This window comes from Labrus bergylta, chromosome 1 (genome assembly GCF_963930695.1).
Source record: "Labrus bergylta chromosome 1, fLabBer1.1, whole genome shotgun sequence".
Classification (NCBI taxonomy): Eukaryota; Metazoa; Chordata; class Actinopteri; order Labriformes; family Labridae; genus Labrus; species Labrus bergylta.
In genome coordinates this window covers 22,755,172-22,769,817 of record NC_089195.1, presented here as the reverse complement: position 1 = coordinate 22,769,817, position 14,646 = coordinate 22,755,172, and the positions used below count along the sequence as shown (strand labels likewise).

Genomic DNA, 14,646 nt, shown 5'->3' with positions numbered 1-14,646 from the left:
CTGGAATATATGATTTATTTATTAGTTTGATTATTGTTTCTTGCATAAATAAAATGTTGAGTCCTACACTGGCCACTACATTGCAAATACACCAGAAACCAGAAAGTAAAAACTTTTTTTTTTTCCCCACAATCTGTACTTCCCAGATAGAGTTCCACCTCATTAAATAATCTTCTGTGTTGCAACTATAAAAATACAACGGCACAACGTATCTGTGAGCTATAGTAAAACTGAATAATGCTACACACTTAAATAAGAGTTCTGGGTTTGGCAAGACTTAACTCAACTCTTAATGCTTGTGCAGATGGTCATTGCCATTGTTAATCAGACTGCAACACTCCTGCCATCAGTGAGCAACCCCATATTCCATACAAACACCAGAGAAGGAAACACAATGACATGTCTTCTGCAATCTAATTCAGCACTTTCTGAAGCAAGTCAATAAACTCAGTGTGGTGTTTGGAGAGAAGGGAGGGTGTCTGGCTTTGGCTTCATGAACTCACCTTCATGATGAGCTGCTTGACAAACAACAACAGAAAGGCTCGCAAAGGAAAGAGCTCCTTGTCTTTTGGCCTTGGACCATCTGAAAACCGAAACACAAAACGATGGCTGTTGAAAGCGACTTATAAATGATCAACTCAGCACCATCTATTGAGATAAGAGACATCTTTTTTCTTCCTTTCAAAAGCTAAGTTCTGCATCTGAGTGTTTGTTGCAGTGTGTTCATATGTGTGTGCATCATTTTTCTAGGCTTGTAATATCTAGCTTTATATGCATTGTCTGTACATACTGTATATTTTAAAGAAATTATAAAAGAGGGAAGTAAACACCACCCAGGGTATTATAAAAAATCTGCATTACATTACAGTATAGTTTTAGCATTTTTTAATGCATACTCACCGAGGCCTTTGGGCACAACTCCGCTGCGGTCCTGTGGGTTCACAACCCAGTAGTAGTATTTCAGTGTGTGCATGACCTGAAGTACAGTGCCCACTCTGCGGATGGTGTTGTAGATGGTGACGGTGCTGATGAACTCTGTTGCTAGGTAAGTGTAGAGTGTTAGCTGCACCTGCAAAAGATTAAGAACATTTATAATATTCATACATGCAGGCTTGATTTTGTATTCAGTTTTAAGGTGTCCTAGCTTTTAAGAAAAAAGTAAAAGCTTCCAAGCTTCTAAGCCCCAAGCGTTGTAGGCAAGCCCTTCTCATTTAAACAGCATTCACTGAGTTACAGGTTTAGGGATAACCTTGGACTCTGAGCTGAACTCTGAAACAATGAAAATTAAAAGTAGGGCAAGACTGTACAGAGCAAGAGAGGCTGATTATGACTGTGCAGGACTGTTTGAGAGACCATGTAGCGGTGACAGATCTGTGTGTGTCTTATCTAAATGTTTAAACACATATTTCCATCTTTAAAGAAGTAAATATCAAAATAATGGCGCTGTGTCTGTGATGTGTGTGTATGTGCATGTATTTAAGTTACCTTGGCAGGGGCATGAATCCAGATGGCAGGGTTGAACAGAATGTGATCACACAGCTGCTTGAGCAGCAAGATGCCGTTCTGCAAATTGCTAAGGTATCTGGAAAAGGCCAGCACGATGTCCAGGACAGGCCGGGTCACGTGCACCTTGGAAGACTGGAGCACAGACAGGGAGACAGAAAGTGTGATAGGAGCACAATAGGAGGTGGAAAGAAAAAAAAAAAGAGCGAGAGCAGCGATATGTCAGTAGACGGAGGCAGAAATGTGGAAAGCAGAATGGGGTGAATGAGGCTCGACACAGGGGAGGGGAGGGAAAGGGCACATGCAGAGAAAGATGAGAAGGAGCTCCTCTTTTGCCTAACAAGCACACAGGCCAGCTGTGACCTCCAAATACAGCTGAGGGGAAACAAAGTACGCTTCATATTAAATGTTTGTGCTGGTGTGAGCATGTGTTTGTGGGACTTAGGGAATCAAGATCTGCCCCATCACTGTACTGAGATCATTATGTGGTACAGCAAGATGGCTCTCTTGTGTATTTTTGTGCCAGCTGAGGCAGTTTTGTGTTTGTCTCACCTTCTCCAAAGTGTAGCCAATGACGAGGAAGCCTTTGCAGGCCAGGACCTGCTCTTGCATAGCCACGGAGTTCTTTAAGAGCTCCATCACAAAGGAAAGCAAAGTGCAGCTAAGAGGACGACAGACAAACAGCAACAAAAAAAAAAAAGAGAGAGTGAGAGAGAGGAGAGAGAGTTAGACAGTGACAATAATCTATGTAAGCTGCTGACAAAGCCCTGACGGTGAAGGGCATATCCTACATGAAATGTGATTGAATGAGGGTGTCATGTCCCCGTTGTGTTAGCAGGACAGATTCTGGTTAGCATCACCTTGAGGGCAGCAGATATTACAGCCATGCTATTTACAAGCAAGATGTCGTCAAAGCTTTTCAAAACTCAGCATTACATCAAAAGTCTAGAATATGAAAGAGCATGCTTACTTTAGGTCTCTTTTTGACAGCGCAATGACTAAATGTTTTACACTCTGACAAACAACTGTTGACACAAAGGGCTGGAAATAACGACGCTCATTGGCTGTCTGGGTACCTTCCAGACATATCCTGATATTGTACATCTTATTCTATCGGAATAGTTTATTTCAGAATATAGTTATTCAGTTTAACATAAGGATTAAAGTACTAATTTGCTTTACTGAAAAGTTCATCAGTAATCTGGGAGGAGTGTCACTTTTAAAAATGTGAAAATATTTCAAATATTGTTTTTTATTATTTGTATTATCTGAAGTGCAGTGTTAATAGAGACATTCAAACTACTTTACACTGAAGCCTTACAGAGTCTAGAGAAAGACAGTATTAGAAAATTAATATTAGAAATATTTCAAAGCCTCATTTGTAAACCTTTACTAACAACTGGAGTAGAGTCAAGTGTTAGTCCACCCAAGTTCACCACTGAAGAACAGTAACTGTGGCTAACTGTGGTGCCAGTAGCTCTATGATAAATACAATTTCCTTTTTTTAAACTTAGATAACTTTTACCTGCTGTCAAATGTTGAAATGTAACAGCCCATATTACACCGTGTCAGCATTATATTCTTCTTTTAGGGCAGAAACATCGTCCTGATTCATGATGCCAGTAAAGCAACTGAACTCCTAGCCTTCATATTTACACTACAACGTGTAACAATGACTTAATGCAAACAAGATATGATCTTGATGTAGTGGAAGACAAACAAGTGTGCGTGTGTTTACCAGACGGAGGTGTCCAGCTCGTGGCTGGAGGGCTGGCAGAAATCCAGCTGTGCAAACAGAGGGAAGAGGACCTGCACGCCTCCGATGGAGTGTATGCCACTCTGGACTGAGTGAGTCACCACGGCCTTCACGTCCTGCCGACACAAACACATAATGCAGCTCCATTTAACATTTAATATATCTGACATTTGCACATGCGTCACACAGGTACTTGCTTTAATAACACCCGTGTTATTATTATTATCCAGCCTTTACTCTACAAAGCTGCTGATAGCACCTTTATACTTAGTGAACACATATTAGAGTGGTGTCATTTTCGAGTAGTCACACTATCAAAGAGAATGTATTTATACATATGAAGTTATGCAGTGAAGTATTAGCAAGTTTTTTATCCTGACAGGAACAAACTCTTAAGAGACACTTTTAATCTGTGTCCATTAATATCTAGTCTTAATTTCACCCCCTATTTTACCTTTATAATAACACAAGATAACAGATGCTGTCAGTGTTTAAGAGGATAAATATAATGCCAACATTTCAATACTGAATACTTTATTTCTTTCGATCAGTAGTGAATAAATCATGAGGATGAGTTCAAATTGATCTTTTTTTTCTTTGAGTACTGGATTCTGGTGCAGGCCTAGTTGTTGTTGTTGTATGTTGCAATACCAACACAGGCTTTGTAAAACTTTTCCTCTCTATAGGATTGGAATGTTGGAGCATGGTGTAGCTGAGCAGAAAATATAGGTCACATATTCATTCATATTTCACACAGTGTGTGTTCGTGGTTGTATGCGTGGTTGTGTGTTGTAGGAGGCACATGTTTGTGTGGCAGCAGAAGCCTCGCTCATACAAACACACAAAGCACTGTCTTTGATGAGAGGGCATGAGAGAAAACTCAATTAGTGTTTGAGAAAAAAGAAAACTCAGTATGAGTGAAAATGAGTGTTGTTTGTATATGTGTGTAGGGTGGGTGCTTGTAAGAAGCATATGGAAAGCTTCCACAAGAGTTCTCCTACCTTTTTTCTAAGGAAAAATGCAATAAAAAAAAAACCACATGCATGTCATACTGAATCTCAGCCAAGAGAAGGCTAATTCCATAATTAGAGCACCAGGCTAGCATTTTTCAGCTGCTGTTGGAGTCGGACTAGCTGAACACACTTCCACCTCTGCCTTAATGAGGCTATTAAAATGAAAAGAAGCCAACCAGGCCACTTTCATTCTTCCTCTGTGAAAAATGAAAGAGTAAAGCATGAAACATATTTAACAGTGAGAGGGAAGGAGCAGGCGTACAGGTGGGGAAACAATTTGCGATGACAATGCTTTAATCTTGGTGCAGCATTGTTGACTCCGGGTTATATTCAAATAATGGTAGTCTTAATGATATCTGCTCTGACTTAAATGGAAACGGCTGTTACACGAGTAAGATTGTTTGTTAAAAGGATAATTACCTGCAGCATGAGAGAGTGCGGTGAGTGGACGAAAATGGAGGCGTTGTCCTTAGGAGAGGACTCAAGGCAGAGCTGGGCATCTGTGGCGCGAGGGTTGTAAGTGAAGGCGATGCTGGAGGACAGTTTGCCATCGTACAGTAAGGTCTTATGATGCTCTGCAAACAGCAAGTCACTCTCAGCCTTGTACTTGAATGTGCCCTGAAGAGGTGGAAATGGAAGGCAGAAGGACAAAATACAGCAATAGAACATTAATGAGATGGGTAAGCTAACTCATCTCGGTTTCTTTTACCACAATATAATGACAACCAACAATGAGGTGGTCTCCAACTACTTTTATTTTTGGTTTGTTTAAAAATGTTTCACTGACTGACATGGACATTTATTTTAATCACGATAAAGCACCATTGAACTACAGTATGCAAGTTCTTCTTTAGTCTGGAGCTTCAGCTGTTGTGGTACTAAAACTGCGGTATCAGGTGTTGGCAAATACACAAGCCAGTTCACTGTGACCAAACCTTTTATGAGCCCCCTTTAGAAAATTTACTACTGTTGATTTCTTTTTGTGAAAATTAACAATAAATTTGAATAAGAAATTTAGAAAAAAAGACATGTTTATGTTAAAAATCAGGGTTTATGTGACATCAGAAGGGGGCCATGAGCTGAGCTGCTGTTAGCATTAGCTCAGTTAGCAGTATTTTTTCAATCGACAAATTAAAAAAAACAAAGATGGCAATCAAATCACATAAAAGTGAGGTTTTAAGTCTTGCCTCAAGCTGTTAAATTATGATAGTGTAAAAAATGTTTAAAGCAATGGTATGCAGGCAGTATTGAGTTTATTCCCAATAGTCAAGGCAATGTCTCCTAAGCATACGAGAATAAAAACACTGTCATTGAAACAACTCTAAATGTATCATCAAGTACTTTATGCATTCAAACCTGGTAACCTGGACCCAGCTGATAGATAGCCAGTATCTGAGCAGCACTGAGACTCTCTCCAAACAGGTAAACAGCCCCCATCTGTCCACAGAACACACGGTTGGCATCTGCTGTCTCCGACGATCCAAGGAAACACTTGTCAAACGTCTGCAGCAGGAGAGACGCAGGTAAGAAGATGTAGAAGTAAGATTAGAGAAGCCAACAAAGGCAAAGAAATAGACAGTTAAAGGTGGATAGAAGGAAGGGAGGGTGGAGGAAATAGGGATTTTAGAGAGAGAATAAAAAGCACAGACAAGACCAAAAATAGCCAGAAAAAAAACAGAGGGAAATGCATATAATGTTACCACTAAATTGCAATACAAAACGTCAACTATAAGCACACTGTAGCTAACAAGATAAAGACTGATCTTCGTCTGGTCATGGTCAGTGAGGCAGAGCACAAATGTTGAGGAGGATGAGGCCACATCTCAATCAAGTAGCTAATTTGCCTGGTGACAGTCTGACACATCTGGAGGATTACAACGCACTGCGGAGGCATTTTCATTCCACAACAAATTTGATTTTAGAAGCTCGCATGACAGAAAGTAATCCTGGAGAGTGTGACAGAGTTCATACAGTGATGTGCGTGAGGAGAAGGGTGTGTATATGTAGCTGTTTTTTTAACTGTACTATAAGATGCTTAAAGTGGAGAGAATGGTTTCAACCCCCCTCTGACAACAAGGACTCAGATTATTTATTTATTTACACACACACACACACACACACACACACACACACACACACACACACACACACACACACACACACACACACACACACACACACACACACACACACACACACACACACACACACACACACACACACACACACACACACACACACACACACACACACACACACACACACACACACACACACACACACACACACACACACACACACACACACACACACACACACACACACACACACACACACACACACACACACACACACACACACACACACACACACACACAGTATGAGTGTATATATATGGGGAGAATGTCTGCTGTTCAGTGTTTGGTACATGCTCCTGCTGCAATATCTAATTCTGAAATGTATAATATTATCAGCAGAAAATCTGTAACATGGACTGACCTTATTCTAGACAGCAGTTGGAATTGTACATGTGATTTGTTTTCTAAGTTTTATGAAGCTACACTTCAGTAGCGTATCTGCTTGCTCAGCTTGTGTTACATGTCTTACAACAGCGTAGGAGGACACTTATGTTTGATTTAGTAAAGTTATTGCCAGAACTTAACAAGTGCCAATGCTCTAATATATCGGCGGCCAGATATTTGGTTTGCAATTGTCTGACATATGCAGCAATGTAGTTGTCCTTTTTCTCTCATTGTTTTTGTCTCTGCTCTCTTTTGTTTTCTAGTGCCATGTGAGCCCAAGCAGGCTGGGCATCCTTTTGGTGCATGACACGTCAATAAATAAACAACTATTTCTACTACTCCAAATATTTAAGCTTGCCAGAGGGCATCATGCAGTTATATTTATAGTTTGTAAAATGCCACATAACACATTAATTCATAAGAACGGCCTACATAGAAGAGCAGTTTGACTTTTTGGGTAAATATTTTTATTTACTGTCTTGCCAAGTGTTACATGAGCAATCAAAACCACTCTTGTGTCTGTAAGGGAAACATTAAACTTAATGGGGCAGCCAGATAGCTTAGCTAAGTACAAAAGCTGGAGACAGGAAAACAGCAAGCCTGGCTCTATGCAACGCCTGGCTCACACTTCCTAACCTCTGACTTTTGGAGTCGGCTACCTCGATGAACTTCCGCCAGCTCGCATTAATTTTCTGTCCACACAGACAGCCTGTCAGCTGTATGGCTCAAACTGCAAGCCCCATCTTTTTAAATCAGGTTTGCCTTTATAATAGGTGTTCTGGGGACTTTTCACTAAGGAGGAACTATCCACTAGGGAGTTCTCTGAGAACTACACACCATGGGAACTTTTTTCTGTCTGCATTCACACCGCCATGGTACCTACTCTGAAGCAGGAGCTAAAAAGGTTCCTCTAAACGAGGTTCAGGAACTAAAATAGTTCTTAGTTCCTGTGGTGGGTAATCAATACAAATTGGGGAGGGCTCCAACAGTTCCTAGATCTATGAAAAAGTTCCTGCGGTCCGAAATCACCTATTCACCTAATCACCTTTTAAAAAAGTAAAAGTAATATTTCGTTTTGACTGAACTCTGAAATGGATACAAATGGAGTCGAGTTAAAAACTATATGTTGTTACTAGTTATTTCCACTGAACCTGTGTTGAGACGTGTCATTTTCCTAGTGTGTGGAGTCACAATGATGATGGACAAATTATTTCCACTATAATTCTTGTTAAGATTTATAAGATTTGTGGAAAAATGATTGAGGCATCACACAACATACTCAGGTAGACAGTATGGCGCAGCAGGTGCACAAAAGAAATAAAAAATATAAATAAGGCCGGAGTTTAAAAACAGAGATAATGAAGCCTTTCATGGTCATGTTTGTGACTTCCTGTCTGTCAGCAGCAGTGGCGTCCGTCTCCTAGCGTCAGGTACAAACTGACGCTCTGAATTTTAACACGTTAGATGTTGTTAGATGTTTATCAGATAAAAAATAAAAAAAATTTGTATTAAGGGGGCATGTCCTGAACTATTATGTGATGCAGTAACTTTCTGCTTTTCCAGCCTTTACTCTACAAAGCTGCTGATAGCACCTTCATACTTAGTGAACACATATTAGAGTGGTGTCATTTTCAAGTAGTCACACTATCATCAAAGAGAATGTATTCATACATATGAAGTTATAATTCAGGAACCTCGATGGTTCTGCAGTTCAAATAGTTGCTACTTACGTCACTGGTGTTGACAAACCAGGCGATGTCTCCAAAGGAAGCCAGCTCCCCGTTCACATAGCAGCTAATCTCGCTGTTTTTCCAGCGGTTGTAGACGTGAACGAGAGTCACCATGTACCACTGCGGCAAAAAAGAAGCACACTCTCACAATGAAAATCTATTTCTGTATATGTGGAGTATCAATCACACAAAACAAGATATAAGTCAGCATGAGTTGAGAATCCTGCCTACTCAATTACGCTGATCCCATCATGTTCCTGTGCCCTCGAGCAAAAATCCCACCTGCTCAGGTTTCCCATTTTCTCCTCAAATACGTTACCAGTGTTATCACAATGGAATCAGTTATTATGGTTTCCTCTGGACAAAGATGAACAGGCATTAAAAATAGAGTAAAAAAAAACAACTAAACTAAGTTCCGAGTTCTCGTGAGTTTTATTGACATAAGGTGGTGCCTTCATGCCCAGGGGGAAGAGGAGGATTTTTTCATTTTGTCCACAGGCTGAGCATCTTTCTCAGCCCCAGTGGCCCCCTGAGTGTGCTGTGCCTGCAGGGGGACTGAGAGTATTGGATAATCCCTCTCTCCTGTCGCCCTAATTCCTCCTTATTCCAGTTTTGCTTCTCCCAAGAGTCAGGTACGACGTGACAGTTCTTTCCTACAGGAAGGTCTCATGTTTTGCATGTGTGGATCTGTGTGTGCGTGTGATTGATAGCGTGTTGGCTGACATATCTGTGATCTATTTACAGATATTTCTGGGATAAGTCTTTTTATACTCGTGATATTTGCTTCACCCATGTAATCAAACCTCTGCCTGTGTTTTGCTTGGTACCTTTTGTGGTTTGAAGTCGTACTTCACGCAGTGCTGGAATCCTTTCCCCTTGGATTTTAATGAGGTCACTATCAAACAGCCGCCCACAAAGTGTGCAGAGTAACCCATGCCTTTACTGGTGCGGAAACTGAAACGAAAATTACAGGGAGACACAAACAAACAGCCTTAGTTCCTGAGTGAAGCTTCACGCTTTTTTTAATGACTACATTCAAGGGCAACAGAGGGGTAGTCAGTGTCCAATTTATCAAATAAACACTTCAAAAGGAGGCTCATAAGGATAAAGATAGCAAACAATCATTTCTCAACTTCACAGACTCTACCCATCATTCTCCATATCCTGGCAAGACCTGGCCCCACTGTGTGATTTAGTGAATTAATCTTGTTTTAAAAGGGCACTGGGCTGAAGAGGAGCTTTTATTCAAGATTCTTTCAAGCAGCTCGTCGGCTGTACAGCCTGGTTATCATTTTCACAGATTCCCCTACAGATCCCTGTTGTATAAATTAGATTTTTGACAGAAAATTAATTACTGGTTGAAAAGAAGATGATCAGAAGGCTTGACTTATGCGCTCCACAGAGGGGAGGCTTATGATGATGAGGAGGCTGGAGAGATGAAGGAGGGGGAATAGTGACTGTTATCTCATATGTGAGGCTGGAGGCTGCTCTTCTACAGCACATTTTAGGGATTCAAATACATTCATCTAAGACATACGAGGGACGGATCTTATTGTGCTCTATGCATCAGTGTAACACCAACGTTGATAACATTCCCTTCTCTTTGTATTATTTGTACATGGAAATGTTCATTAAGTACTTCGACATATTTACGACTTCTGCAGTCTGTACTTTGTGTTCTAAATGACACTGTAGCTCCTTTATATTCATTAAACATTTGAATGCAACACGAAGGACAACATTTTGAGCTAACTGCTTAAAATGAATGAATTGTTACATACCAGTATAGGTAAGGCTTGTCTTTGTCTACATTGATGTTGTTGAGGGGATCCATGCGGAGCCACGTGTGGAACGTAAACCCATTCTGGTACGGCCATTTTGCTATAGGAGGCAGAGCTATAGCCTGACAGGGGGGAACAGAAGCAAACAGAAGAGGATATGAGATGGGGTCTCCACTAGCTGAGAAATGAAAAGACCCATAGAGCAAATCAAAATGTGGTTTGATACTAAAGGTTATTCTTAAAGTAGAGAAATTCATGTCATGGTTTTTTTTTTTAATGGATTTGGCAAAACGGAAAATGTATATAACCATTAGTCTTAATAGTGCTTGTGTGTGTTTGAGTGTCCCTGTGTGTCTATCCAGGCCTTTCTTCTTTCTCATTAGCAGGGCAACACAAAAACGCAAGGTGTGAGTGCACATTTCCAACCCACTGCTGGCTGACACAGACAAATACTAACAGAGTTCAAATCAACAAAATCAGACCCAAATGGCACGGTGGACTCATAAAGGACCATCACCATGGCAATGGAGGGTTGCAGGAGCTGACAGCCACACACATACACACACACTCTATGAACATATGAGGACCAGTAATATTCCTACTTAGGGTAATGAAAAGTTCATCCAACTTGATGCTTCAAATAACTATTTGCCTCGTCCTTTTATACACAGAAAAAATATTAGCATTCACATCCATCAGATCGTGATATATTTATTCTTTACAACTAGTGAATGATCAATGAGTCATTTAGTATAAAGGTAAGAAGAAATGATCATAAAAAGGGATATGCTACGCAATGAGCATGATACTTAACACATTGAAATTGTATTCATATACAAATGTATTTGGGATAAGCTATACTCACTATTTAGCAAAGTGAATAAAGTGTGTGCGAGGCTTACATTAACACAATCATTTACAGAAAAAAAAAAAAAGAAGTAGTCTAATGTTTTATGGTACTAACAACAAAGAACAAGGATAAAGAGGTTTTGAATAAACTAATGCAAATGACAGTTGCAACTAACATTCTCAAAGCAGGATTTTCATAGAGCTAGTGGGCATCGGCCACCATGTGATATATTTAGACACAATATGTAGACTCAGTACAATGCTTACACAAACAGTTTCATTTCAAATCATGCTCTTTGACACAGCGAGAGTCCAATGGCATGTGAGGCTCGAGGAGGGTAATTGAAGACTCTGTTATTTTCTGATGCCTATTGATTACAGGACAAATGAACGGCTAACAGAAACAAAATGAAAGGACTCAAGAGAGATAATCATTTAATATCAGAAGTGCTATGATTTCCCTTTGTAAGATGAAAATAAGACATTTTATTTTAAGTTTCAGGAGGAAGACATAGAGTTCTACAGTCTGGTGACTAACCATTTATTAACACCCACAGTATTATAACCATCCTGCTCCTGATTTGTACAGTAGCATATTTCTTCAGTATGAGTGTGCATGTATATTCATGTTAGATAGTTTACTTTTTTGTTACTTCATTGTTATTTAGAATACACATTGTTGCATATCCCATATTATACTGTATTGTTCCATACTATACCGTGTTAAGATGTTATATTCTTTCACTGTTGTTTACATAACTCGCTGCTATTAATCAAAACATGTCACTTGAAGTTGTTGTTTACTGCATAGCACATCTGTATTTGTCTTGTATTGTTCACTTTACTCCTTCATAAACCATTTTAATATACCATTACCTTCTATTTTATCTCTTGTGTTATTTATTCTTATTTTAGCTCCCATTTCCCTTGCAATTTTCTTTCTAGGTGCACCGCTGCACATCATGTGGCATACTCACAGCTGCATTTTTCCCTGGAAAGCTGAAGAAGGAGTCTGGGCCACTTCTGTGAGCCATGTACTTCAGAACTGACAGAAGCTTCACTGCATGACGAGGCTGCGGAAAGAACACAAAAACAAGCAAGGACCATCTCAGACATGTTGTGTTGAAGTGCATACACATACACGGACAGTAAGGTCTATGAACCCTCAGTACACACACTTACATATTTGTAGCTCCTACTACAAAAGAAAATGTATTCAGTTGCAAACTAAAAAGAAATCACTACCTAAATTTGATTCCATAAAATACTGATTATTGTGAAGAAACATAGTTCCCTGCAAAATACCCCCATGAAACACGTTTACAAAACAGAAATCAGATGATGGATCACAATTTTCAACAAGCTTGTAGTTAATCTTTTTCCATCCACTTTGTCTCCCCAGATATTTCACAAGTATGAGATTAAGAGAGGAGCTTTGGCAAGAGTTGCTTGAAAAAAAAAAAGGTGACTTGTAATTTAGAGGCATAAATAAGACTTGCCCTATTTCCTTCCTTATCTACTGAATGTGGGCTGCTGCTGCTCTAGATCCAAGAAGCAGTAGTAGTTTGATTTATGTTGTCTATGTGACTAGAGCGCTGGCCTGTGCGTTGGAAGCAGTAACATTGTTGCTGACACATTCCTCATGCTGGTCTCAGACAACCAAGAATGATCGCTGTGGCATGACTTTGACTCACCCACTGGCCTTTTTCCCCTTGCAGCTTGCTGAAGAAAAGCTTCAGCTCTTTCACTGTGATGCTGTAGCTGGCGAGCACGCCCAACATGTCCACCAGGAGGTCTGCAAGAAACACACACACAGAGCAGCAAAAATAAGTTTGATATAGAAAACAACAAGATTCAGAATTGTATGTGAAAACAGAAATAATGACAATACATAAAGATGAACTTAAAGTTTGACTAAAAGACCTTTAATTTAAGGGGTGGGACAAAATACTGATAAGGTTATATACTATATATATATCGTGGTCCGGACTCGTGTGATACAATTATCATATCACAGGTGCCAAATATTGATATACTGATATATATTTTACCTAAAACTATACAATGCTCTGAACAGATTTGACCCTCTGTATCACTACTTCATGACTCATCAGGATTGTGCTACTGCTCATGGCATGAATGATGGTAATGAGAACGGAAGATAACTGTCCAAATAAGAAGAAGGCAGCGGGATAATGTCAGATAGTGGTGAAAAGAAGCTACAAGATTAAACATGGGGGGGCGCGCTAGTAGCTTAGGGTTTAGTGAGCGCGCCCCATGTGTCCTCCAAGCGGGCGGCCCAGGTTCAGATCCAACCTGTCCCTGATTTCTAACTCTATCCACTGTCATATCTCGACAACAAAGGCATAAAAAGCCCACAAAAAAAGCATGATAATGGGTAAAACTGTCACCAGATTGTAGTACTTCAATAGATATCATGATGTATTTTGATACAGTTGTCTTGAAATATATCTTTTATTGAAGAATCACAGTATTGTGATGTTATTGTTTTGGGCCACATATCGATCACAACAGTATCGTATTCTGTATTGTGAGGTGACCAGCAATTTCCTCTCCTATATCATGTGGTCTTTTTTATTCATCTTTTTTAATCTAACCTAATTATTCTTATAATAATCCCTATTTTGATCATCTGAATGGTACCGCTCCCATGTTAATCAGCTAAGATATATTAAAAAGGACAGTAAGGTAAGCCAGACCTGAGTAAAAGCAAACGGCAGACTTAGAGTAGAAAAGATGCTTGGAGTCCCGGCTTCAGTGCAGCTTCTTTTATGACTGATTACTGACTAATGATGAGGTATGACATAACAGATCTGTGACTAGTGTGCACATACACTAGCCGCTGATTTAATCTTCCTAATTTAAGTATGAGTGGCAGTTACATGTGGCGGGTCTTATTCTACTTTAGTCGTATTAAAGCACAGCTGCTTGGTCCTGTCCTTCATTATCATTTTTTCAGGATATTATGACAAGATGAAGAGAGACTTTAATCTGAAAATGTCAAACAACGTAAAAAAAAAAAAAGTTACGTAAGACTACTTCAGTAGTTTCAAACCACATTATGAGACAAGGATTTGTAGTGTAGTGAAATACAGCTACATCCATTGCTCTGGGCTGCCTAGTTACTGCTGGGCCATATCATCCCTGCTTGACCGCACAAACCCTGTAGGCCAGCACTGTACTATCGGGGAAAAGTTCACTGAGCCGGACACTGCAGGATTAATACGAACTAATTTGCAGATGGGCTTCAGACTAGACTCGGGGGAGAGTGTACATGACTGCAGTATAACCGTGTGAGCACCAATGCTGGATGATACCAAGAGGGAGGAAAGTTCTGATACTGCAATCTGGGTTCAACTTTCTGCCTGCTCACAGAGGTCAGAGAGTCAGCAAAGCATTTCTTCTAGAGGTGAAATGGATTCTTGTCTTGCTCAATGATCACAGTTCAGTGGTGCTTTTTTTTAATTTCAT

General features: G+C 39.9%; 1 protein-coding gene across 3 annotated transcripts in view; it reads right to left on the bottom strand.

The window, feature by feature from the left end:
- Positions 1-14,646, bottom strand: part of lrba (LPS-responsive vesicle trafficking, beach and anchor containing) — a 188,254-nt gene that overhangs the window by 148,890 nt on the left and 24,718 nt on the right. For all 3 annotated transcript variants that reach the window (XM_065956897.1, XM_065956901.1, XM_020628906.3), the window contains exons 3-14: positions 12,849-12,949; positions 12,132-12,227; positions 10,306-10,427; positions 9,352-9,478; positions 8,525-8,644; positions 5,629-5,775; positions 4,693-4,890; positions 3,242-3,375; positions 2,056-2,164; positions 1,486-1,638; positions 901-1,069; positions 504-583 (exon numbers count right to left, since the gene is read on the bottom strand). In XM_065956897.1, the coding sequence (XP_065812969.1) occupies positions 504-583; positions 901-1,069; positions 1,486-1,638; positions 2,056-2,164; positions 3,242-3,375; positions 4,693-4,890; positions 5,629-5,775; positions 8,525-8,644; positions 9,352-9,478; positions 10,306-10,427; positions 12,132-12,227; positions 12,849-12,949 (1,556 nt within the window). The remainder of the gene's footprint in view (positions 1-503; positions 584-900; positions 1,070-1,485; positions 1,639-2,055; positions 2,165-3,241; positions 3,376-4,692; positions 4,891-5,628; positions 5,776-8,524; positions 8,645-9,351; positions 9,479-10,305; positions 10,428-12,131; positions 12,228-12,848; positions 12,950-14,646) is intronic.